The sequence below is a fragment of the Lithobates pipiens genome, unplaced genomic scaffold (genome assembly GCF_037356315.1).
Source record: "Lithobates pipiens isolate NorthernLeopardFrog02 unplaced genomic scaffold, aLitPip1_a1.2 Scaffold_25, whole genome shotgun sequence".
Taxonomy (NCBI): Eukaryota; Metazoa; Chordata; class Amphibia; order Anura; family Ranidae; genus Lithobates; species Lithobates pipiens.
The window spans coordinates 89165107-89192873 of record NW_027507787.1 but is presented as its reverse complement, the minus strand read 5'-3'; the positions used below and the strand labels follow the sequence as shown (position 1 = coordinate 89192873).

Genomic DNA, 27767 nt, shown 5'->3' with positions numbered 1-27767 from the left:
TCAACTAGGTCCTCATTCACACTTGCTTTGAGATCACTTCTCACATAGATACAGACACCACTACCCTTCTTTTTTACCCTTTCTTTCTGAAAGAGAGCATAGCCAGGAATATTAACAGCCCAGTCATGTGAAGAATGAAGCCATGGTTGAAAAATACCAATTGAATCATCATTCTCCTCAAGCACCAAAGCTTCCAGCTCATCTATTTTGCTTGGCAAACTTCTGGCATTGGTGAACAAATACTTTAACTCATTGTCACATTTTGCACATGTATTGTGCATGTTTTTTATTTTAGTACACATACCATTTCCAGTGGTTGTTTGTAGCATGGGGACCTTCTTAAACACCTACCAAAGCCCTCTCCCATCTTTCCCCATTCCACCACCATTAGAGACTAATCCCCCCATTCCAGAATTCCAACTCCCAATTCTACCACCTCTATTACTTTTACAACAGTGATACACTAATTGTGTCGATGATGAAGACATTAATATCATAATTATTTTTATTATTACGTTTCCTTTATGTTCCCTGTAATCAAAGTTTCCTTCTCCTTACCTTCTGGATGTAAAGTTTTTATTGTTTTTTTTTTTTTTGTCATACGTCATTACTGTGTACTGTAAAACTACTGAACCATGTAACTAGAGAAGGTTGTAAAATTGTGCATTGTTAAATGCTTCCGTTAAGCCACTGTACCAAGTGACTCATTCATCAAGTGAACGTTGCACAGGTATGGTACTATATTACTGTGTATGGATAGAAGGACAAGGTGTTATAAGTAATTTTACCAAATATGTTAAAGGGTTTTGTAACTTTCTTAAAAATCATATTTTAGCGTTGAACTGCATTTCATTTTTAAAATTTGTATGTAAAAGGTATTCGCTACCCTGAGATTCTCTGTCGTGCTCAGGAGCCACCCAACATCTATCTTTTAAGCCTTGGGTTAATGCTAAGAATTTAAACTTTTTTTTTATCATGTTAGACAACATGTGATCAGGATTTCACACAAATTGGAGCCTCATGTAACAAGGTAATATGTTTTTGTGTGCATTTCTTCTTAAGGACACATTTGTTCTTTCAGTCATCAATGTAGCTTAACCATTTCTTTGCTCAGACTGCTTATGTACTTTGTACCTAAAATAAAGACATTGACCCCTAATTAGAGTTGTTTTGTAAAATATTTTCAATCAATGAAGCTCCCTGCTGATTGAAGAGCTGTAACTTTGACTAATTTTGGGGAGAGCTGAACTTCTACAGAGAGACCACTTCTTCTGCAACAGTCCTTCTCTAAAGCATATTGGTAGGGTTTTCTACTAATGTTGTGGCTGCTTTATAAAAAAAAAAACTAAGACTTTGCAAATTTTGGGGTTTATGGCGCATTTGGAATGTATTTGGCTGATTTAAATTGATCATTAGATATGTTCAATTGATCTTTAAATATGAAATATTAATTTTCAATATTTTAAATCTACATGAAAGAAAAAAAAAATTGTGTTTTTTAGTACTGAACAAAATACAGTTGTAAATAAGTAAAACATAATATGTAAAAATCTTACACATCCCCTACAAAGAATATATCTCATCAGTGTGTAGTAATATGTTAAAAACAAATGTATTTTTCTATGTACCATATATAACTGTACATATACATGGGACACGCATGTTTGCTAATTAGATACACATCAGAACATAAACACTAAACTGTACTATAATATGTTAAAGTACATGATCACAGAAAACACACTCATTCACTTTTATTAAATTCCAGTATTTATTTTTGTTTCTTAGCTTTGATCATGTAATAAAGAGATGTTAAATAATGTAAATAATGTGAATAGATTGATCAAATCAGAATAGACAGTTCCATTAACGTACAAAATAAGTGTAATTCAAAATAAATAAATAACTGTAACACATACAGTAATGATTGACAATGCATGTTATCATAAATGGGAATGATAACACACATTTTCCTTGATAACTGGGGTCTTTGGTGACACAGGTTCAATAGTTGTGCTCTGTGCAAACAGCAGTGAGTTACCCATTGTTAACTACTGTACAATAATGCATTCAAGCATTCCTTTGGTAATTTGGGTGGATAGCTGGTAGCAGGAAGTAAATCTTGACAGATCCACCAAATACGTGTCAGGAGCAAATGCGCTCCTGCTCCGTCATAGCTGCTGGTTCCAGCATCCTGGTTTTGGCTATGGCATTCTCCATGTCTGTCCAGATCTGATTTAAGTCAGCCAAACTTTCAGTCACATGCTTGTGATATTGCACTTGTAACACGTTTTCCAAGCTCCCTGTTTGCTCTGCTAGATTGGATTTCCCTGTGTATGATCTTGGACTGGATAATGACTATTCTCTGAACTTTGCCTGCCGTGTACCTGGCCTATCATTGAACCACTCTGCCTGTCTGGCACCCATAAGTACCTGTTTGCTTTGCTTAGTTCACGCATGCCCTGGCATGGCAGACAGGCACTATAGCATTGTGTACTGTATATATCCTGGGGGCAGCCAAGTACCGGTAGGCCTACTTGCCTTATGGCAAAGGGGGCTGCTATAGGTGTAGAACACAGTAGCCAGCTAAAGTTTCTGACCACCTGTGTTTGGGCCAAGCGTGACATTATCACTAGCATTTAACAAAAAAAAATTCTATGAAGATGAACTCTACACATGCTTTTTTTTTTTTTGCTGAGGAGAATTACAAATTAACACGCCAAGTCCAGGAACTGTCTGTACGTGTAAATGCACCTCCAGCAGTAACACGGGAGCCAGAGCCCAAGGTTAACCCACCTTATTTTATTTCTGGTGACCCCCATATGTTTTCCAACTTTAAAAATATTTGTATGCTATACTTTAAGCTTAAACCACGCTCTTTTGGTTCTGAAGCACAGTGGATTAACCTGATTATTACAAGGTTGAAGGGGGACCCCCAATCTTGGGTCTTTAGTCTCCCTAAGGCCTTAGGTTTACTTTATGATTAACCTGACTGTGCCCACTCAGCTGAAACTAACCTTGTGTCATTACATCAGGATAAATGCACCGCTGAACAATACTGTTCTGATTTCTGCCGCTGGGCATCTGACTCGGGGTGGAATGACCCAGCTCTAAGAAGCCAGTTCATGTTAGGCTTATCAGACTCCATCAAGGACTCCTTAGTGCACCAGCCTGAAACAAAGTCGTTCAATGTAGCCATGCAAGTAGCCATCCATATAGACAGGTATTTATAGGAAAGGCAAATTGAGAGGTTTGTTTCTTTGCCCCTAGTTTGCTGCCTATTTTTTCTTCATCAGACCTTCCTGAGCCCTCCCCATCTCTCCTGGAGGATGACCCCATGCAAATTGGCTTTACCCATTTATCTTCTGGTGGAAAAGGCTAGAAGATCCTAGGGACTCTCTTATATTGTGGAAACCATGGGCAGTTTGTCGCAAGATGCCCTAAAAAGCAAGGAAATGCCAAATGTCTAGTGCGGGTGGGGTCTGCTTCTTTAGACTATACAGTCCCCCCGAGATACAGTATTTGATCCTATACAACTTGGTCCTGACAAGTTTTCTCATGACTTTTCAGCCTTCAACGATTCTGGTGCCTCTGGTATTTTTTCATTCTTAGCTGTTAACTGTCAATGGGCCTGGTCACCTTGTGCATGGTACCTATTACTCTGACCATTGATGGAATTTCATTGGGAGACAATCATCTTCTACTTGATAACATTTCCTGCCTATCCCCTCATCTTAGATTATCCTTGGCATTAAACTCCATAACCCTCACATAGATTCCAGACCTGCATTAAAACTGATGACCAGTTGCAACTCTCTTTTTGGCCAGTACCAATTATGTGCCTTTATTACAGTTCTATTCAGATCTTGATCATGACAATTTTTCCAAGTGTGACTCCAGTTTGCATAACCATTTGACTTTATATGACTCTGTTTGTAGCAAAAGACTCTGATAGGTTTATTGAATCCTCTATAGGCCACCTCTCGAGCCAATTGTCACGGTTTGAATCTTCTCCTCCCAGATGCTGAACTTACCCGCTGTCTAGCAGCCTTGAGCCCTGTTTGGAAACTTCCTCTAAGTTTCACAATATATTACCTCCAGCACAAGTAATGGGGGCCTTTTTCCTCTGACATTTTGGACTCTATTTTAAAGGCTCAGTCTTGTTTTCAGCCCAATCTACCCCCTGGAAAGTTATTTGTTCCAACAGGTGCAGAACAGTAGGCAGACTGTTGGACTGGCATGTGCAGGTACACAGCAGCAGGTGAAGAACAGCAGACAGAATCCAAGCTAGTGAGCAGGCGGATGCAGGATCTCGGGTGGTCAGGCAGGCAGGCAGGCAGAAGTCAGTAACGGCCAAGCAGCAGAGGTACAGAATCAGATCCAGAAGCCTGGGTCACTATCAGGCAAGCAGAGAAGGCACCAGAACAGTAGGCAAAAAGCAGAGTTGGGTCACAAGCCGGGTCAGCAATAAGGTATCAGGAACGAGCAGAGTCAAACAGGCTGACTCAGGATCAGGTCACAGATGGTTGAAACTGACAACCACTTCTATGGAGCTAATTTAAATAGGCAAGAGGGCACCAAGTACTCACACACGCTCACAAATTTTTGTGTGAATGCATGTGAGTTACAGAACCTCTAGTTGTCACTCGAGAATTCTTATTAGCAAGTGCACATCTTCGTGCATGTCTTTGTGCATGACTATGCATGTGATTTCATGATTTCCATGACATCCTTATTCAGGATTTTCAGTAACCTGGCTTCACCCTACTGCAACTACATTGGCTCAAACCTGTCTAAGACATTCCATCCATACTTTGGATAGACACATTCATCCAGATGGGGCCTGTGACCTTTTCCTCAAGCCACTCTGAAGAAAAAAAAATGAATCTACACCGGACCATTATCTGAGCATGCAGCTTGGCTGGCCCAGAAATGGAGGGGTGGATGTGAGTGTTATCAGGCCCCATGCTCTTAACATGGGGAAGGCACATGATTTTTTTCAAGGGCTCTGGGGCGTGTGCTGCCAGAGCTCTGCTCCTGCTGTGATTGGACACAGTGGGAGCCAATCAGCGGGAAACCTGGCGATCATTTGGAGAGAGGCAGAACTGCGGTCTGTCTATGTAAACAAGGCAGATTGCCGTTCAGCTAGTGAGGTAGACAGAGATCTTGTGTTTCTGCTAAGCAGGAACATGGATCTCTGTCTTCCTAAAGTGCAACAATCCCCCACACAGTTAGAAAGCATTCCCAGGGAACACATTTAACCCTTTGATTGCCCCTGATGTTAACCCCTTTCCTGCCAGTGTCATTAGTACAATGACAGTGCATTTTTTTTTAGCACTGATCGCTGTATTGGTGTCCACTCGTCCCCATAAAGTGTCTTGTGTCAGTTAGGTGTCCAACTTGTCTGCCGTAATTTCGTAGTCCCACTAAAAATCACTGATCGTCATCATTACTAGTAAAAAAAAAAATGTATAAAAAGTCCATAAATCTTTCCCATAGTTTGTAGACGCTATATCTTTTACGCAAACCAATCAATCTACCCGTATAGGGAATTTTTTTACCAAAATATGTAGCAGAATACATATTTGCTTAAATTGATGAAGAAATGCGATAAAAAAAAATAATAAAATTGGATATGTTTTATAGCAGAAAGTAAATAATATTGTTTTAAAAATTGTCAGACTTTTTTGTTTAAAGCGTAAAAAATAAAAACCACAGAGGTGATCAAATACCACCAAAAGAAAGCTCTATTTGTGGGATAAAAAGGACATCAATTTTATTTGGGTGTTACAAGACCACGCAATTGTCAGCTAAAGTAATGCAGTGCATTTTCTCAAAAAATGGTCTGGTCAGGAAGTAGGTAAAAACTTCCAGAGCTGAAGTGGTTAATCATGTCGCTCAGTAATGTAGATCCATGCCAATCACTGTGATGTGATGTAATGTGAAACTATGCTTGCTCACCTGCTGAAAAACAAAAAAGGCTGACTCGTAAACATGTCCATTCCCAAAGACTGATCACAACAAATGACATGTCCATATTTTATCATGACCACATTTGCACTTTTTAAATATTTGCATGGAATATGTCCAAGCCTATTCTCTCAGTCCATCTGGGTATTTATTTTTGTTATTTTCTTTTTCTAACAAGGCTGAAAAATGTCTTCTCCCCAGTTCGGCAACAAACCACAAAATAACTTTGCACAACCCAGTCCTTCTGCTCCCCCACCTACCCAGTGGAATGTTCCTCCAGGTGCCCCCGGATATAATCTATCTCCTAACCCTCAGATGTGGAATGCCCCTACTGCACAACAGTGGAACCCCCCCGCTCCTCAGCAATGGAACAATCCAGAAACTACTGTTATACCTCAGATGACCCAGTCAACTATGTTCCATCAAGAATTTCTGAAGGGAAAACCAAAGGCTCTGGGGGTAAGTGTAGGGGGAAAAAAAAGATTGTTTCTGTGTTTTGCACGCACGTGCTCCCAAAAGATGTAAAGTAGATTTGAGTGTGTTTGCCTGAACCAACTTCAGGGAAGATTCATAGGTAGCCCTATATTTGTAAATATTCTATTGGGCATTTTGATTTACACCTCCCTTGAAGACAACTTCTCTCCAATTTACTTTGTATTCCTACTATGTACAACCACATAGAGGAGTGAAGGCTACCATACATTACTCTCTGATAGGGAGATTAACATTATTATGCTTTTTTAATGAATGGCAGCAAAGGAAACAATGGTGGTCCTCTGCCTTGTTCACATTCATTATTATGTAACTTAATAAGTCTGACTTATTGTGACACGGTAGGGCAAGTCCACTCTGCTGGTAATTAAATTGGTAAAGGGGATCTATTGGACCCAACCTATAACTTTTAGATCTCTGACCCATGTGTGAATGGGATCCAATGGGGACCTGTATTATCTTGTAGTAGAGGATGCAGGGGTACTTTATATAATAAGAATATACTGCATTTTCTTATAAAATGTTACCCTAATAAGAAAGTGTGAAGGATCCGATCCGAGTGCTTCCGTCAGTATATCCAATCTGACTATCAGAGAGATATATTCTCATAGCTGCATTGAATACAAGTCTAGCCGAAAATAGCTTGTAGAATCTTGAATCCTTTATTGGACAGAATACAGCCTTTTATACACATTTTACACAAGGGGGTAAATAACGAGGTAGGGCTGCTCATCGATACTCCCCCCCCTCCCCTATAGCAACAACTTAAAAGACAATTAAACAATTAACATGTTAATTACCCCAGCGCTTAAGGCAGCCTAGGTGACCAGACAAGTCCGTCTCCGGAGGTCAATGTAATCAGCTCTTTCAAGGATTGTGTATTGTCCAGAACAACCTAAGAATAGTCTTTACATATATCCTGGGAGATACTGTGGATAAATATTACTTACATTTTAAGTAATCCAAGATATATTTTCTCACTCACCCTGTACCAGGATGGCACAGGGTGACTTAGACATAAGAGTTGTATGGCGAGCTGAAACATTGGTTTCCCAACCTTTCCAAGGGATTCTGGGTTCCATGTGCTCTCCCATCACAGAAAGTATAGTACCTTCTTACTGGACATAGGACATCACAGGGAGGGAACCCCACACTGTAAACCCCACACTAAACTATACACTAATATAGATTCTATGCAATCCTAAATGAGACTTCCAAGGTGTGATTGAGTAGTAAACCAATCTGCTGAAGATCAGCTATTTACAGGAGGAAGAAGGTCTGCTGATCACCTGGTCTCAGTTGGACATGTCTAGGTAGGCTTTATGGGATTCTCAGGAGTCGGGGTGGTTTACATGCATTGTCACATGCTACTATATGAAGATATATTAAATAAAGGGGTTGTAAAAATTCAAAAAGTTTTTCTATCGTTATGCATTCTATGCATTAAGATAAAAATCCTTCATTGTGCAGCAGCCCCCCCCCCCCCAACACTTACCTGAACCCCCTCTCTGTCCAGCGATGTCCACAAGTGTCTCAGCTGTCCAAGATTCTCTTTCTTGATTGGCTGAGACACAGAAGCGGCGTCACTGGCTACAGCTGCTGTCAATAAAACTCAGCTAGTCAATGAGGGGAGAGAAGGGGGCGGGGCCGGGTCGGGTCGGGCTCCGTGTCTGAATGGACACAGGGAGCTGTGACTCAGCTTGGGTGCCCCCATAGCAATCTGCTTGTTGTGGGGGCACTGAACAGGGGGGAGGGGCCAGGAGAACTGAAGAGGGATCTGAGAAGAGGAGGATCCAGGCTCATCTGTGAAAATCCACTGCAACAGAGCAGGTAAGTATATATATATTTATAGGAAAAAAAATAGACTTTACAGTCACTTTAACCATTGTTACCATTTTTTTATTTATACAAAAAAGAACTAGATGTAGTCAGTATGAAAAATAACTGTCTCATTGTTATGATTTTAGATTATCCTGATCATTGTGGGCATCGTACACATTGGCATGGGCATTGGACATTTGTTCACAGCATCCTATGCTGCAAAGTACAGTGGAATCTCATTCTGGGGAGCTATTTTTGTAAGTGAAAAAAATACGAATAAAATGTTGATTTCTTGCAAATATTATGTTTACCCACGATGGGTTCTCCGGCCAGCAGAGCTGTCACTTATGGTTGGATTGCAAGCTGCAATCCCAAGCCTGCTCTGCTCTCTTGCTTCGGGATGGGCCTTCAGACAGCCTAGCAGCCAGATGTGCCCAGGATAGGCACAAACACCAGCCTAGCAGCCTGGGCAATACAAAACACGTCCACCCAGACAGCCATCCTGGTGGCACAGAACACCGATCACCTGACTCCACCCAAATATATAGGTTCTCCCAGCAGGCCAAGGGATTTAAGAAAACCCCTGTCCATTGTCTGAGACACCCTATATACCCAAAATCTGACCTTACAGTCCCGGTGTCTTATCTAATGCCACCAATACCCGGCCACCAAGCAGTAAAAGAGTTGCAGCAATTACAGACTTAGAGTGAAATCAGTTGATCCCTAACAATGGGACAAGGTAGCTATGCCTGGCAGGTAAATTTAGGAGCAACCCTGCCTAAACACCATGGTATTACATGTATAAATACACTCATATAGAAAAGCACTAAAGAACTAGTGAAAACAAATGAATGATGAAGAAGGTAAATAAACAAAAGTTTAAGTTATATAAACACCACTGTAAATCAGTAAAAAATATAATGAAACCAAAGAGTCCAAAGTGTGTAACAGTGATAATCAGAAATATAACATGACACATTTTGTCGTCATTCTCATCATCTGGGGTTTTGGACCCGTGCCTGGTCATCTCGTCTTTACAAATGATGGCAACAAATAAGAGTTTCTGTCACCCATATGCCTTGAGCCTCAATCTGAGCCATGATGTGTAAAAAACTTAGAACGAGGCTTGAAACAGTGCCATCTTTTAAGTACCACTATACTTGAAGATGGTGCTCAACATGCACTTCAAGACTCATTCTGAGTATCGCTAAAATTGAAACCTCCTTTTAGGTCACACTCGGTTCTGAGTATACTGGGTAATGTGTGTACCACCTCCCACTCTAAAACTGAAAATCTCAGCAGAAAACAGAACAAATTTTTCCCAATATAGGGTAAACAATATAAAATCCACTAATATGGGACACATATAAAAAAAGGTACAAAAATATATATATACATTATAAACATATATGATCCCGCCTAAAGCCCAATATTTAGATTGCAGCATTAAAGCAGTGCCATCTGTTGGTCAAAGAATACCTTGGACAAGAAAAACACAATGCTATGATATTAGTAAAAAGAGGTCCAGTATAAGGCCATTAAACAAAGAAATGCCTACTGGTTACCAAAGTATAAAGTAACTTTTATAATACAATAAAAGGAAAAACTTACATACAATAATATCCCAAAATAATAATTATTCTTATATTTTGCAGAACATTGTTGCAGGGTCTTTGTCAGTGGAAGCCGTGTCCAAGCCTTCCATGTGTCTGGTAAGTGAACAATATATTAATTCTTTATACGAAACCGATTGCTTTTATGGTCACAGAGCATGTTAAAAAGTCAGCACACTGAAAACTGACATTGATGGTGTCTCTGCGCTGTGGGTGTGTCAAATCACCTTCTGGCCTCTTATATTAGGGTGCTCTTCAAGGAGCTTCAGTATATTTCATGTATCCACTTCTATTCCACCCAGATCTTGCTGTGGAATCTCACTCCATGCCTTTGGAATGATGCTTTAGAAGGAATCCTCCTTCTAGACAGAATATAATCTCCTGTAAGCATATTCATTGTGTGTGCTGTACAGGGGATTAGGAAAAGCTAATAGACAGATTAACGTGTTTTATCTAGCTGGTTTAATTTAAAAATGTGTTAAATGATTTTGTGATGAATGCATAGAAGAGTGTTTAAATTTTTTTTTTTTTGCATTGTCTCGAATTGGGGAGATGCATTTTTCCTTACTGTCCTGTAGACATGACAGGACATCTCCCCAAAGTGGGAGTAATACCCTCTTTGGCCCCTTTCACATCAGCTGACCAATCGTGTCCACCTGTGTGTTTTTCAAGCGGACCCAATCGGATCACGCACTGTACTCTACAGGGCAGTGGATGTCATTGGTCATGTGTGCACCGGGCATCCAATCGGATAAAATCCAATAAAAATAGATGTATGGCAATACATTCGTCATCCGTCCATTGGATCGGATGGAAACGGACTTCCACATAGAGGAGAGCGGGCTGTGTCTGCTCTGCATAGTGGAGTGGATACGGACCTGTCATCTGCCTGTTTAGCGGGGGATCAGGTGGATTCCGCTTGGATGGATCCACTCCATCTGAAAGGAGCCTTAGATAGCCATCACCAGAACAAATGTCCCCATTAGAAGATGTTCCCTGTATTCCTGTTCTAGTGCCTCAGTGGTGTACCTAGGGTATGGCAGCCATGGCAAGTGCCATGGGCGCTATGGGGGGGCCCCGCACAAAAAAAAGTCTGACTGACCGACTCCCACCCCTCCACTCACGGCCGCATCCCGCACTAATCCAGTCGCCAGTGCCGCGACTGGCTTGCTGGAGCACAGCACACTTGCGACAGGCAACCGGGCATCCCCCATGACGGCCGCTCACTTGGCTCTGGCCAGAGTGACCACCCGTGTCGCCTACATTCCCATAGAGTGACTGGCGGAGGCAGAGCCTAATGCTTCGCCTACCCTCCTCTGCGTAGCGGCTTCAGCTTCTCTTCTCTGGGGTCTCCCAGGTCTGTGTGACGTGCTGACGCCAGTGCTGTGACGTGGAAGGAAGGAAAACATGGAGGCTGGAGACCAGGAGAAGAGAGAGGCATCAGTAGAAAGAAGAGAAACCATTGGAAGCCCCCTCCCCAAGCAGCAGCAGCAGGTACTAGTACAGCAGCAGCACAATCTTGATCATCATCCTGTGCATCATGTGTACAGTCAGTGTACCAGTAACCAGCACCAACTGCAAAGCAAATATAGTGCTCAATTTGGATTAAATAAATATGCTTATCTATAGATATCATATAAGTGTAATAAAGTGATGTGTGCAAGTAGTACCTGCTGTTGCACAACTCACTTTATTACACTGTATTTATGATATCTATGGCTATGCATATGTATTTAATCCATATTGAGCACTATATTTTATTGGCTACTTGCTTCTGCTTGGGCCTGGCACACACACACCCAATTGCACTTGATGATGACTTACACCTCTACCACCGAGCCACCCCAGGCATCAGCGGTAAAGCAGCGCTATTTTTAGCACTGATTTACCGTCATTTTAGCAGCGCTATTCAGCCAAAAAGTGGTTAAATCCTCCCGCAAAATGCTGCTGCAGTGGCGCTTTGCCGGTGGTATGGCGGTGCTGCCCCATTGTTTTTAATGGCCAGGAGTATTCACCACTCCTCCATTGCTGCAAAGAAGCTGCTTGCAGGACTTTTTGAGACACCCTGCCAGTGCAGCACCCCAATGTGAAAGCACTCGGACTTTCACACTGGGTTTGCAGCTGAGGCTTTTTTCAGGTTCTATGCTGGCGCTATTTTTAGCACTGTAGCACCTGAAAAACGCCTCCAGTGTGAAAGGGGTCTTAAAGTCATCATGTGGGATTCTGTGTGCCAAGCAGACAGGGCCGACGCTACCACTAGGCAAACTAGGCAGCCTAGGGTACCTGGCCACTGGTGATCCTACTCCCTCTCTACCTCTGTACAGTGTCAGAGACCTTGGCACCACATTTATGGGTGCTGATGTTACTGTATTTAAGGGTGCTGGTAAGGCCGCATTTATGGGTGCTGATGTTACCGTATTTATGGGTGCTGGTAAGGCCAAATTTTTGGGGGCTGATGTTTTCCCATTTATGGGTGCTGATATTACCGCATTTACGGGTGCTGATGTTACCGCATTTATGGGTGCTGATGTTACCGCATTTATGTGGGCTGAGGTTACTGTATTTATGGGGGCTGATGTTACCGCATTTATGGGTGCTGATGTTACTGCATTTATGGGTGTTGGTGAGGCCACATTTTTGGGTGCTGGTGAGGCCACATTTATGGGTGCTGATGTTACTGTATTTGAGAGCCTCCATGGGTCAAGACAGACTCTGTGATCTTGCTCTGCTGAGTGTAGAAAGAGAACAAACAGAAAAAACTGACTTTGAGCACATCATAGACCAGTTTGCATCAGTGAAAGCAAGGAAGGTGCAGTTGTAATTTTTATGTAGTGCCAATCCATAATTTGTTAATTGGAAGATCAAAGAGTTTGACTTGTAGTTTTGTTTTTTAGTTTTTTATTTTTTTGCCTTTTTTTTTTGTTCAGGTTATCTGAAAGATGGGTTTCAAATGTTCTGACAGAGGCGCAATTTTAGTTCTTGCCATGGGTGCCATTTTCACTAGATATGCCTCTGTAGTGCCTGCTCAGAATTTTATGTTTTTTTTTTCACAAGAAACTAAATTTTATGTTTAATCTCATGTTCAGTCCCAGGGACAATAGTCATTGAGATAAAAAAAAGGGCAAATCTCCCTAACCGAGACACAGGTGGCAATAACATTTTTTAACTTATCACTGCTCCATCCAAAGCTAAAAATGTGAAAATTGGCTTTAGATACACTTTAAAGCTTCATATTTTATTTCCTTTTTTTTTTTAATTCAGTAGGTAGAGGGAGACACCCTTGATAAGGCATCAGGTGAATAGTCTGTTTCTTGACCAGTATATTCAACATTGGAGTGACCATGATGTTTATTGCAGAATTATTATTGTAGAATTTACGGTACATGAATGATTGGATGGCTGCACACTCACTGCTTTGCAGAAAACGGCTTTCTTGTAGAACAAAGTCCATAAAAGGTAGCAACAAGGATCAGTCAGGGGAGGAAAAATGGGTAGACGTGTTTCATGTGGGGGTTCACGCTTTCTTAATACCACAAAATAATGCAGTCTACACACTCTATATATACAGTATTTGTATTCAGAGTCTGGATACTGGAGCGAACGCAACACCAACCATGGCGACCTGAGGTGTGTGCCATGCCCGTCTGTGAGAGTATGCTTAAAAGAGGGCAAAGAGACACCAACTAAGTACAGAAAGTGAATTGAATGAAAACAACACGATAAATAATTAATCCAACAAAGTGGCAAAAGCATGTTTGACTGCCACATGGGGATCCGGAATGTACCGACTATCAAGATGATTGCCAGTGTCCCATGTACTTGATGACATGGGAAGGGACCCCCTGCTTGGAATCCATGGATGCTGCCCCAATCTTGAAATAGTGCCCTGACAACTGTTTCGGGTTAAACCCCAATCTACCAATCAAAATCCTGACATGTGAAATAAACTGACTGGATGAGAGGCCCTGCGTAGGAAAGGGAAGCAATGGGCTGTCGAGAGGGGCTGCAGAGAATAAGCAAATGAGTCGATCCAAAACCTCCACCTGACACCAGGCGGCGTTGGTTCTGTAGTAGTTGATGACAAACCCTTACCCCACCTGGCAGTTCTTCTTGTTGGGGAGTTGTAATGCAAAATGATCCGGCAACCTGGTAAGACTTCCCTTGCAGAGAACTGGTGCATGGAGTCCGGCTCGGGACACCTCCCCAGGTCTGAGGAACCCAAAGAAACAGAGGAATACTGCTGCCTTCAGGACCAAACTAGGACCCAACCCAAAGGGTGAGAGGGATAATAAATCAGCTAGCCCCCAGAACATCTGCCTGGAAATAGGCAAGCGCATAACTGCTGGCCTCCTCTGAGTTCTCGGGATACCTTCGAGCATGGCTTTAATGGGGTGAGCTGCAAAAAATTACGGTGACTCAGGATGGAGAAGGGAAAAGAAATGTTGGACACCAGAAAGGTATAGTTTGATGGTGTTGAAGGACAATGGCAATCTGTCATGACAATAGGCCATGAAAGCCATCATGTACTTGACACCCCACCCCCTATCGCAGGGATAAAGGGACGTGAAGCCACAGAAACTCCTCCATGTCGTCTTGTATGCCCTGAGCGTGTTCTAGACAATGAAGCATGCACCAGGCTGGCTGTGCCACGTACCTTACAGCAGAGACCGAAATGCTGAGGGTGGCCTCTTGCACGGTTCTGGTTCCAACACCCCTGGTAGTGAGGACAGGGAGTGCTGGGGCAACAAAAGGGTGCAGGTGCCTACAGGCTGAAGGCTGGAGCTTGGAGATACAGGATCCACTCGGAGGAAGGCATGAAGACTGATCACCAGAACTCTTCAGCTTACACCAGGTGGGTAAGTATGGATTCAGGAACAGGCAAAGGTTGGCAACGGGCTGGCAGCGAGGTACAGAATCAGGAAGCAGAGCCGTAATAGAGAATCCAAGCTGAGGTCTGTATCATCAGTAAAAGTAGGTAACAGGCAGGGGTGATCCAGGGGAATGGTCAAGCCGGGTTTGTCAGGAGCAAGGTAACAGGTCAAACAGCAATCAGGAACTCAGGAACAAGCTGAAGACGATCCAGCACTGGTATCAGGCAGAGACTCTGTTTATATAGGGTGCCATGCTCCAGAAATGGTGGACGTGAATGTGTGTGCACGAGTGCGCACAAACGTTTGCATTGGTGTGCGCGCACACGTTCGCATTGGTGTGTGCATGCGCACGTTCATTCCGGAACTCATTTGCCTCTGTCAGGGACACTGCGCATGGCCATTGGCATTAGCGGAATGGGAATTAGCCACTGCTGTACGGAGACAGGCATTAGCACTGTAAGTTCTCTGACAATGTCCATTGGCATTAGCGGAATGGGAATTAGCCACTGCTGCACAGAGACGGGCATTAGCACTGTGAGTTCTCTGACAGGCTGCATGTCCCCCGAGTGCATTTAATCCAACCTCAGGTGGGCAATTGGGGGAACCAGCATGCCCATTTCCGATCTGCTTCCGGATGCTGTTGAAAGAAATGCCAGAAATCAGCCCTGGATAAAGCATCAGCAGCCCCGTTGTAAACCCCACTGACAAACTCCCCCTAAAAATGGAAATTGAACTTGAGGCCCAACCACGTCAATCTTCGCATGAATGCCATGATCAGGAGAGACCCTGACCTACGTTTGTTGACAATCTCATCAGATGCAGACTTGTCAGTGAAAAAAATAATAGTCTGCCTGGACCACGAGGGACCCCAGTGGCAAGCCGCGGCCACAATAGGAAAAATCTCAAAAAGTGCGGACGTTCGGGAAAATTCCGGAATATCCGAAGGCCAGGGGCCCGCAAGCCACTGGCACCAGAAAATGGCTGAGTAACTTACCAAGGCAGCGGCATCCGAAAAGACCCTGGGAGAGGCTGACGTAGGTGGATGAATGAACATGGAAATCCCATTCCACGCACACAAGAACTGATCCCATATCAGTACATCAGCTCTAGCGTCGGCCTGCTACCGCACCACCGAGTCAGCGTCTTGGAAGAGCGGAAGGAGATCCTCATGGCAAAGTTGAGCATGCCTAAGAGAGACTGCAACTCTTTCTTAGAGCACACTGGGGACCTGACCAAACTGTGAATGATCCTGCGTAGTGATGGCCGAACGGTTCGCCCGGCGGTCGTTTTGCGGCGAATTTCGGCTGTTCGCGGTCCGCCTGATCGGCAGACTATTGCCGCCATTCGCCCGGCGGACTTCCATGTTTACTGTGTAAAAGAACTTTGACCTATGATGACACATCCATCATGGGGTACAGGACAGCCAATTGAGACATTACAGCACATGGACACTTGGACATTCCCCCTAAATTATAAATAGACCCGATCCGGTGGCCATTTTACATTCTTTCTTCTGTCACTATAGGGAGAGGTTGCTGTGTGGAGCAGGGAGAGATTGCAGTGACCCAAATCGCTAGCTATTTGGTACACAAAAGTTCTTTTCAGGACTGGTATAGGTGTTAGGTGTAGTTCAGGATTAAGGTTTGAGGCAGTGCTGTGCTAGTGATTGTTGCAGCAGCCTGAGTGTCTTTTGTCAGTGTAGAGAAAGGGACAGGACGGTGTGTGCTGCAGGGACAGTCAGTTTAATCATTAGCTGTTACTATCATGTCCATAAAAGTGCTATTCCAGTTATTGTTCCAGCAGCCTCTGTTTTGTCAGTTTATATAGGGACAGGCAGGAAGCTGTGTGTGAGGCAGTGAGGGTCAGTTTAATCAGTAGCTGTTACTATATTAGGTCCACAAAGGTTCTTTTCAAGACTGGTATCAGTGGTATGGTAATAGGCTTGTACACGTATAATATTCTTTCTTCCAGATATAGAAAGAATATTATACTTGACTGCTGCCCTTCTGCTGCAGTCTGCTAATCAGTCACAACCTACTTGTTCCACAAAGGACCTTATAAGGACTGGTAACCTGGTGTAGGGTGCTACAGTACATAGGGTTGAGTGAGGTACAGTCTGCTATTCCGTAAGGACTGGTATAGGTCCACAATACATAGGGTTGAGGTGCACTACTGCTGACCGCTGCCCTATACTACAGCAGTCCTTCATCAGTATAGGGACTGATGTACAGTCTGCTAATCAGTCACACACAACCTACTTGTTCCACAAAGGTCCTTATAAGGACTGGTAACCTGGTGTAGTGTGCTACAGTACATAGGGTTGAGTGAGGTACAGTCTGCTATTCTGTAAGGACTGGTATAGGTCCACAATACATAGGGTTGAGGTGCACTACTAATGACAGCTGCCCTATACTGCAGCAGTCCTTCATCAATATAGGGACTGACGTACAGTCTGCTAATCAGTCACACACAGCCTACTTGTTCCACAAAGGTCCTTATAAGGACTGGTAACTTGGTATAGGGTACTACAGTACATAGGGTTGAGTGAGGTACAGTCTGCTATTCCTTAAGGACTGGTGTAGGTCCACAATACATAGGGTTGAGGTGCACTACTGCTGACCGCTGCCCTATACTGCAGCAGTCCTCCATCAGTATAGGGGCTGAGAGTTTTGTCACAGGGTCATTTAAAAAATGACAGGCAAAGGAAGAGGCAGGCTCTTCCACAGGGGTGGTAGGGGTAGGGCAGGAGCAACAGGCTTGAGCAAAAGTGGGAAGTTGCAGAAGGTGCGTTCAATTACTTTAAAGGACGCACCAGACTTGGTTGAGCCTTACTCTTCTGTACCCTCCTCATCCTCTCGATCTGCACCCTCTTCTTCACTCTCTGCTATGTGCACCCCCAAAGACACTACTACCACCAACAACACCACCACCACCACCACATACCTTCCGCTTGAGTCACAGGAATTATTTTCCGATCCATATAAAGACATTTCTGATGCGCAGCCACTCTTGGTATTGGATCAGGAAGAGGAGGTAGCAACAACCGCTACTCAGCAGTCTGACGACAGTACCCAGATCAGCCCAAGGAGAAGGTTGGTCCCCGCTGTTGCTGCCTACTCATCTCTACTTATAGCGGTGGGGAAGGTGTCGTCGATGATGACGTGTCTAGTGATGTCACGTGGGTGCCCACAAAAGAGGAAGAGGAGGGGAGTTCAGAGGGAGATATGGACCAGCAGATAGGGAGGAGAAGCAGGAATAACTTACATTGCACAGGAGGGACAAAGCAGACTGCAAATGTATCAGGAGCGAGTCATCGACCATGTAGGTCACATCTGGCGCTCCCAGAACACCGGCACATGGCTCCGCAGTGTGGGCTTTTTTTAACGTGTCCGCTGCTGACAATAGCGTTGCCATCTCCAATCTTTGCAGCCAACGCATTAGTCGCGGTAAGCCCAACACTCACCTAGGGACGACCGCCTTAAGAAGGCACATGAGCAGCCATCACCGAGCCCAGTGGGAGCAACGGAACACACAAAGCCACACTCCAGGCTCTCACCATCTAGCCTCGTCTTCTACTTCTCCTTCTCCTCTCTCTTCACAATTGTCCTCCACTCCACCTTCCATCACACCAAGCTCACGTTTTTTTGCAAAAAGGCAGGCTTCCGTGGGCCTAATGTTCGAGCGTAAAAAAATGATGACGCCGGATAACCCTCTTGCCCAACGGTTGAAGGCTGGCTTGTCAGAACTGATAGCCCGCCAACTACTGCCATATAAACTGGTAGACTCAGAGGCCTTTCGAAAATTTGTGGCCATTGGAACACCACAATGGAAGGTCCCAGGAAGGAAGTATTTCTCACAGAAGGGCATCCCAGAGCTACATGGCCATGTTCAGTGGCAAGTGAATGTATCTCTGGCACACAGTGTCGGTGCCAAGATACATCTGACCACAGACACGTGGTCTAGCAAACACGGGCAAGGAAGGTATATCACTTTTACTGCCCACTGGGTGAACCTTCTGACGGCCGTCAAGCATGTAACCCGTGGCACCCGTGTAGATTTGGTTTTACCGCCACGGATTGCATGCAGGCCTGGCTCTTCTTCTCCTCCTCCTCCTACTCCATCCTCCTCCCTCTCCTCCTCGGCTGACTCCTCCTTTTCCGCTGCTAGCGTCTCTTCCGCTGCGCTGCCCAAGCCCCCAGAACCTATTCGACATGCCAGGTGAGACATTGCCATGCCGTGCTGCGTCTGTTGTGCCTGGAAGCCAAGAGCCGCACTGGCTCGGCACTCCTTTCAGTTTTGCGTTCACAGACAGATCAGTGGCTAACACCGCTCAATTTGACAGTTGGTAAAGTGGTGTGTGACAACGGTGCCAATCTGCTTAGCGCATTGAAACAGGGCAAAATCACGCACGTGCCATGCATGGCACACGTCTTAAACTTGGTCGTGCAGCGATTCGTTGTCAAATACCCTGGGGTCCAGGACATCTTGCGGCAGGCAAGGAAAATCTCGGCCCATTTCAGGAGATCTTACACGGCCATGGCTCGCCTTGCTGACATTCAGCGGCGACACAATCTGCCGGTCAGATGTCTTATTTGCGATTGCCCGACGCGATGGAACTCAACCTTCTATATGCTTGATAGGCTGCTCCAGCAGAAACGTGCAGTTAACGTCTACCTGTATGAACTCTGCGGCAGAACAGGTTCTGTGGAGCTGTTTTTTTTTTCCCCGCGCCAGTGGCTGCTCATGCACGATGCATGCAGACTTCTGCGGCCATTTGAGGAGATCACCAAACTGGTCAGTCGCAGCCATGGCCCCATCAGTGACATGGTACCTTATGCCTTCTTTATGGAGCGTGCATTGCGGCGTGTCATTGATCAAGCTGTGGAGGAGCAGGAGCGGGAAGATGAGGAAGTCGCAATGTTGGATGAATTCCCAGGGGGGCTACTCTATCTGAGACAAGTGAACAACAGGAGTCTGAAGAGAAGTCAGAGGAGGATGGTGCTGGGGCGGATGAGGAGGAGCAAGAAGAGCATGCTTTAAAACTTTCTGGGACCCCTGTTGTTGTGCGTGGATGGGGAGAGGAGAATGAAGAGGACGACATTATCCTGGATGATGAGCAGGAGCCAGGTCACCACACCGCTTCTAGTTTAGTGCAAATGGGGGCCTTCATGCTCCAGTGTTTTAATAGGGACCCCCGTATAAAAAGCATAAGGGTCAAGGACCAGTACTGGGTGACAACGTACTGAGACCCCCAGTACAAACACAAAATGGCGAAAATGCTACCGCCGTCACAGTGGGCTATCAGAATGCAGCACTTCCAGGCCTTGCTTTGAGAAATGCTGCATTCTGCTTTTGCGTGCGCTGGCAGAGGAGCAATTCCCACTCCCAGAGAAGGAGTTGCGGGTACCAATCCAACAGCGCCTGCAAGAAGAGGCCAGTTTGAAGATGTGTTGGTGACTTCGTATATGAGGTCATTCTTTCAGCCGACCCATCGACAGGTGTCATCTGGATCCAGCATCAGAGAACGCCTAGACCGTCATTGTGTCCGACTACATCGGGTTAATGGCCGATGTGGACGCTCTGAGGAGTGATGAACCCCTGGACTACTGGGTGGGCAGGCTTGACCTTTGGCCAGAGCTTGCCCAATTTGCAATCGAACTGTTGGCTTGCCCCTCGTCCAGTGTCCTGTCCGAAAGGACGTTCAGCGCAGCAGGGGGGATCGTGACCGATAAGCGTTCTCGCCTAGCTCACGACAGTGTTAACTACCTAACATTTCTAAAAATTAATGAGGCATGGATCTCGGAGGAATTCAACACATGTGACCAGTAGACCATGTATATGTCTATAAACAATTTTTTAAATCGAGCACACAGACCTTCTTTCTTCATTTGGCTCACTTCCTTGTCCAAAAAAAGCACACCGTACCATATGCCCGTACCCTCCTCTTTGAAGAGGTTGAGCGGTGTCATATTTCTACTAGGGCTGCTTATTATGAGGGGCTCCCACTATCCCTGTGCTGTGCTGACTTCCTCCTGGGGCTGCTTATTATGAGGGGCTCCCACCATCCCTGTGCTGTGCTGACTTCCTCCTGGGGCTGTACCTCTGCTGTGCATATTATGAGGGGCTCCCACCATCCCTGTGCTATGCTTATTATGAGGGGCTCCCACCATCCCTGTGCTGTGCTGACTTCCTCCTGGGGCTGCTTATTATGAGGGGCTCCCACCATCCCTGTGCTGTGCTGACTTCCTCCTGGGGCTGCTTATTATGAGGAGCTCCCACCATCCCTGTGCTATGCTGACATCCTCCTGGGGCTGCTTATTATGAGGGGCTCCCACCATCCCTGTGCTATGCTGACATCCTCCTGAGGCTGCTTATTATGAGGGGCTCCCACCATCCCTGTGCTGTGCTGACTTCCTCCTGGGGCTGTACCTCTGCTGTGCATATTATGAGGGGCTCCCACCATCCATGTGCTATGCTTATTATGAGGGGCTCCCACCATCCCTGTGCTATGCTCATTATGAGGGGCTCCCACCATCCCTGTGCTATGCTGACTTCCTCCTGGGGCTGCTTACGGTGCAGGTGTCAGTGCTGTATATAACGGTGCTGATGTCAGTGCTGTATATCACGGTGCTGTTGTTAGTGCTTTATGTCACACTGCTGATGTCAGTGCTCTCTATCACGGTGCTGTTGACAGATCACTCTATCACGGTGCAGGTGTCATTGCTGTATGTCACGCTGCTGATGTCAGTGCTCTCTATCACGGTGCTGATGTCAGTGCTGTATATCACGGTGCTGTTGTTAGTGCTTTATGTCACACTGCTGATGTCAGTGCTCTCTATCACGGTGCTGTTGACAGATCACTCTATCACGTTGCAGGTGTCATTGCTGTATGTCACGCTGCTGATGTCAGTGCTCTCTATCACAGTGCTGGTGTCAGTGCTCTCTATCACGGTGCTGGTGTCAGATGACTCTATCACGGTGCAGGTGTCATTGCTGTATGTCACGCTGCTGGTGATTATCTCCTGCACCCTCTTCTTTGCCTACCCTGACCTTCCCTCTCCTCCATTGCCTTCATGCGCTCCACAGTCCTGAATTGTCACAACAATTTCCCATATAAAAAAAGAATGCTTGTAGTTGTTGATCCCAGATTCACCTCATACATGTGTTATGTCATTGGCCATGTGGTGGGACTATGTTTGCACAGCTATTAATTATTTTGTGGCTGCAAATTTGACCTGCAGGTTTGCAAAGTTTGCCTCCCATTGAAGTCAATGGGGCCCGCCGTGAACGTTCCGGTTCGCGAACTATCGGCCGTGTTCGTGAAACGTCCCGTCGGAAGTTCGTCCATCATTAATCCTGCGGATCCTAACCAGCTTGTCCTGCAGCAAACTAGTGATCATTCGGATGCTGTTCAAGGTGATCCCTAGAAAGGTGATCACTGTGGAAGGCCCATCGATCTTGTGGGTAGCCAAAGGGGCTCCTAAACAACTCAGTGAGAGTAGCGAGATCTTTGGGAGGCTGTGCTGGGCTTTCAAGTAGCAAGAAGTCATCCAAGTAGTGAATGACCTTGCCACACCCCAACTGAGAAGACAAAACCCAATTGAGTGCAGAGGCAAAGATATTAAAAAGCCAAGGGCTGCTCTTGGAGCCAAACGTCAATTTGGTGGCAAAGTAAAACTGTTCCCACCATTTGAAACCATGACACTGCCGGAGAGATGGTTTGATGGGGAGGAGTTTGAAGGCATCCTAGATGTCAGCCTTTGGCAATCAGGTGCCCCCGCCTAACTGTAGGATAGGCTGGATGGCAACCAATGAGTATTGCAAGGAGAACTCCTCAGATGGTATAAAAGAATTTAAACTTGGAATGGGTGATGAGGAGTCGACAGATCATAAATTAACCAATATTTATTAGAACATTTACCTTTGGCGACACCAATGGGGCTCACCCTTCACATGCTAAATGGCGGATGCAAAAAATGTCAACGACAAACCCCTTAGTCAACTCATCCTGCAAAAACTCATCCATTAACATGGCATTGGAGGCAGCAGACAACAAATTGACACATTCAAATGATTGTAAGGAAGGGAGATCAGGCCCGTATGGAATCCCTCAGAAAACCCACCAACCAGGAACCGCCTAAGAGCTGAATTCCAACTGGGGGACTTTGACCTGGCTCAGTCAGGATGAACTGGATGACTTGATAGGACAGGCAGTTTTTGGATGAGCCCTGAAACTATTGGCACAAACATGAAGCAGCCTGCACTGGTTGTAATTGCAGATGGTGTAGTTTAAGTTGTTGCAAAGCTGAGCCTTATTTAGCAAATGAATGGGTCTTCCGAGTCTATCAAACTGCCCGGAAGACCCCGAGGAAGATCTGCTCGAGCTTGGCCTGACCCTGAAGCCCCCAGGTGATCTAGGTTCGGACACCAGTTAGCAGTGTGGGCAGCTGACTGACAGTTGGCACATGTTGGAGATTTTTGACTGGCGAAATGCCTGCAAAATAACTCTGTGTCGATGTTGCTCCAACATGTGACCAACTGGAACTGGGCCCACATGGCAGTGACTTTGGATGAGAAAGACCTGTGATAGTTGTAAAAATGGCAGGACCGCCATACTTATGGGCCAGATCTAACACCTTGTGGAGATCCAGCTCCTCCCTCCTGCCAGGACTGACTGCATAAATAACATCTCTGTAGACACCAAAGGCAAGGACAAATTTGGCAATGCTCAGCTTGTGGTTAAGTCTGGGATAAAGGGTTCTGAGGACCACTGAGACTTCCCCTCAAGTGTAAGCCTTGTTCTCAACTATGTCCTGAGACGCAATGAGCAAGGATGCCAGATTGATGTCCTTCCCCTCCGAAATGTCCTTCTTGAGATTGGCCAGAATGAAATGGGCAGGAGAAACAGATGGTAACTTGGTTGAAGGAGAAGGAATCGCCAGAGATAATGGCACCCTGGTGTTACCTGCAGAGGATCCGGATAGCCCAGGACCTGAGGAAGCTGCTGGAACCACCATGCTGGCTGGATGGGCCTCCATCACATCCATTCTGTCCTGCAACAGCTGAACAGAAGTGGAGATTTTGTGGATCTGCATCAGTGAGGTGATCAGAGATGCATGTTCTGCACTGGTGGAAGGTTGTGGCTGGGATGGGACTGAAAAGAGGAGTCTGAACAACTCCACTTTCCTGGCTGTAGCTGGGAATGGAATGCCCCTGCAACGGAGATCGGCAATAAGTTTAGGTATCGTCCAGCTCCTCAAGGATGGAGTGCTGCCATGCTCCGAGCCCCTAGCTGGACTAGGAGGGATGAAGGCAAACTCGTCACTTTTGGACACATGAGACATTTTCCAATCTGTGGAAACAAACTAACCGATAAGTCAACTCTACCCCCAACCCAAACAACCCTACCCTCACTATACGAAATGGTGAGTGGTGCTGTAAATAAATAAACATAGCGCATGAGATACTAATGACCGTGACCCCCTCTGCGTGAGTGTGGCACTAGCTCGAGCAACCTGTGGCACTGGGACAGGTAATTATGAAAAAATGAGCACTCTGGGCTTGATATCTACAGACCGCTGTAGGCAGAAATAGGAACGTACATGACGAGCAACGTATGGCGTATGAAGTATGGGAGAGAAGATTGCTGATGACAATCATTAAAATTAAAAAAAAAAAATTTCAAATGTCCCTCCCTATGTGCACTGGCGCCGGGCGCAGTGCAATATAGGAAGCGCCACGTCTATGCAATCACAAGATTGCAGACGAGGCGCTTAATTTACCCAAAAAGCAGCGCTCTGTGGCGCAGCTGATCGCGCCACAGCTTCCGGCACAATCGACTGGCCGAGCAAGTGCATAGACTTGCACTTGAGTGAGCGGTGGGCGGTGCTTCCGACATCAGTCAAGGAAGTGACGTTGGCACGGCACTTCTCTATTCTGCTTGCCTGAGAGGATCAGGTAAGGGGCTGCCGCATGGTAGCTTAAACAATCTTGATCGTTTATTCCGCCCAGCCGCTGGTACCCCCTCCACATCGATCTATCTTATGGTGGTCGCACTCGGCAGCATACCTCAACCCCCCCACCCCCTGCTAAACAAGATTTAAAGAAATAGTGTTATCAGTGACCGGCAGCATACACCCCCCAAAGAAGCTTTAAAAAAAAGGGTTATTAATAATAAGGGGGGTTATGCTGCCGACCACCGATAATAACCCCTTTTTTAAATCTTGTTTAGGGGGGGCAGGTATGGGGGTTAATGCTGCAACCACCGATAATAACCCTTTTTTTAAAATCTTGTTTGGGGGGTATGCTGCCGACCACCGCAGCATACCCCCCCAAACCTGCCCCCCCCCAAACAAGATTTACAGGTTGTAGATATGTGCGATTTGCATGTTGTAGATATGTGCAATTTACAGGCTGTAGATATGTGCGATTTACAGGTTGTTATGTGTGATTTATAGGTTGTAGATATGTGCGATTTATAGGTTGCAGATATGTGTGATTTACAGGTTGTAGAAATGTGCGATTTGCAGGTTGTAGATATGTGCGATTTGCATGTTGTTGATATGTGCGATTTATAGGATGTAGATATGTGCGATTCATAGGTTGTAGATATGTGCGATTTGCATGTTGTAGATATGTGCGATTTGCATGTTGTAGATATGTGCAATTTACAGGTTGTAGATATGTGCAATTTACAGGTTGTAGATATGTGCGATTTGCATGTTGTAGATATGTGCAATTTACAGGTGGTAGATATGTATGATTTACAGGTGGTGGATATGTATGATTTACAGGTTGTAGATATGTGCAATTTACAGGTTGTAGATATGTGCGATTTTCATGTTGTGGATATGTGCGATTTGCATGTTGTAGATATGTGCGATTTGCATGTTGTAGATATGTGCAATTTACAGGTGGTAGATATGTGCGATTTACAGAATGCAGATATGTGCTATTCACAGGTTGTAGATATGTGCGATTTATAGGTTGTGGCTTGTAAGAAGTGGTCAAATCAGAGGGGGCGTGGTCTTGCGCCCCCCCCCATCCTAAAACTTCACCAGCCGCCACTGGTGTGTATGCAGCATAAGGGGTTTATTTACTAAAGCAAAATCCACTTTGCACAGTGCAGTCGCTGTAGATCTGAGGGGAAGCTCTGCTGATTTTATCATCCAATCACGTGCAAGCTAAAATGCTGTTTTTTATTTTCCTTGCATGCCCTCCTCAGATTTACAGCGATTGCACTTTCAAATGAACTTTCAGTGCACTTGTAGTGCAAAGTGGATTTGCCTACAGTAAATAACCCCCTAAGTTTATCATTTTATTTAATCACATGCAAGGAGTGCTGTATCCAATACGTTGGACGCACTGCAAGAAGATTAAGAGATAGGTTGCATGATCATGTCTTCTCATTTTCATTTATTATTTTTTTCTGTTTTTGGTATATTTTTGATGATTCTTTGAGTTAACTACTATACCATGAGCTCCATTTTTGTGCGGGGATATTATTGAATATATGTTGGATGATAAGGAAAGATTTTTATGTCCTTACTGCACATGGGTGGAGCTTGAGTTGATGTTTGCAGTTGATTAATTATACACGTTTTGTATTTAATGCTATGATGAAGCTATATATATTGTATATATAGAGTGTGTAGACTACATTCCTATGTGGTATAGAGAAAGCATGAACCCTCATGTGAAACACGTCTACCCATTTTTTACCTCTCCTGCCTGATTGGTGTTGGTTGTTTTTATAGACTTTGTTCTACAATAAAGCCATTTTATGCAAAGTAGTGAGTGTGTAGCCATCCAATCATTCATGTACCTCTGAGTCTGCAGCAGTGGCAGGGCATGTACCTCATTGGTTGTGCAGTCTGAGCATAATGGCCGGAATATGTCACCTGTGAGCTGCGGCTTCTTTCTGTGTGGACCCAAAGTATAATTTACCTTCTAGCTTCCATATCTTAGTAATATATACAGATGGGACACTACTGAGTAGAAGCCACCACAGACACAAGCATACATTACATAAGTAGAGTGGGTCTTTGGTTGGGTTGAAGATTCCCTAATACTGACCTCAAAGCAGTCACCATGCTGAATATAAAAAGGAAGGGAAGGTTTTCTATGTACCAAGACCATATACCATAGTACCCCATTAAATGCCACCATACTTATGTTGGAGGAACAAAATCTATTAGGAAAACCAAAATTGACTAAGTGCCATTTTTTCCCTGAAGTTTTTTGGTTGAGGGGGTCAGTTGAGTTCTGAAGGTATCCATAATTATCCTACTCTTTGCCCAAAATTAACTTGGACTCTCTGGATGATGATCATCTAATGCCTATAATTTTACAATAATGTAAATATGCATGGAAGCTGTCTACTAAAGGCCAGTGAGGGGGTAAAACAGTGTAAATGGAAGAATGGAAACCCAAAACTAAACAATTATTATGTTAAGCATAATTTTTGCTCACTTCGCAAGCAAAAATATTTTTGTGTGAACTGGTGCAAAGTTCCTTACCTGAAAATTCTGCCAATAACAGCACTTCCCGTTTCAGACTGACAACACTAAGCCACTGCATTGCAATTAGCAGTAGCACTGTCTGCCTGCCATCTGCACTCATTTGGCCATTGGGCTGCTCATCAGATCTGCAGAAGGCATGCACAGTCCTGATAGGATGTTCAAGGACTAACTGAAGTAGAATGTGAGGTACAATGACAATACTGCTGCTAAAAACAATGTCTTACCTCCTATCTGCAAAACCTCACTTCCTTTTACTTAATCATCTATCCAGGGAAGACCTCCTACCATGACAACATTTGGGCAGCAATAGAAATTATGATATGAACACGGGCTCATCCATTTGTTTTTTAGCACCACATCCCAGATTTTTATAAATTAAGGCACTGGTAGCTAGGGACTTTAAATGTGCAACATTATAATAAAATATATTGTATAAAAAATTATTTTATTTTTGAACAACAAAAATAAGAATTTGCCAT

General features: G+C 44.7%; 1 protein-coding gene across 2 annotated transcripts in view; it reads left to right on the top strand.

Moving 5' to 3' along the window:
- Positions 1 to 6145: 6145 nt before the first annotated feature.
- The window catches only part of LOC143930373 (membrane-spanning 4-domains subfamily A member 4A-like), a 57992-nt gene continuing 36370 nt past the window's right edge, over positions 6146 to 27767 (top strand). For both annotated transcript variants that reach the window (XM_077454651.1, XM_077454650.1), the window contains exons 1-3: positions 6146 to 6429; positions 8430 to 8540; positions 9939 to 9995. In XM_077454651.1, the coding sequence (XP_077310777.1) occupies positions 6157 to 6429; positions 8430 to 8540; positions 9939 to 9995 (441 nt within the window). In that variant the 5' untranslated portion in view covers positions 6146 to 6156. The remainder of the gene's footprint in view (positions 6430 to 8429; positions 8541 to 9938; positions 9996 to 27767) is intronic.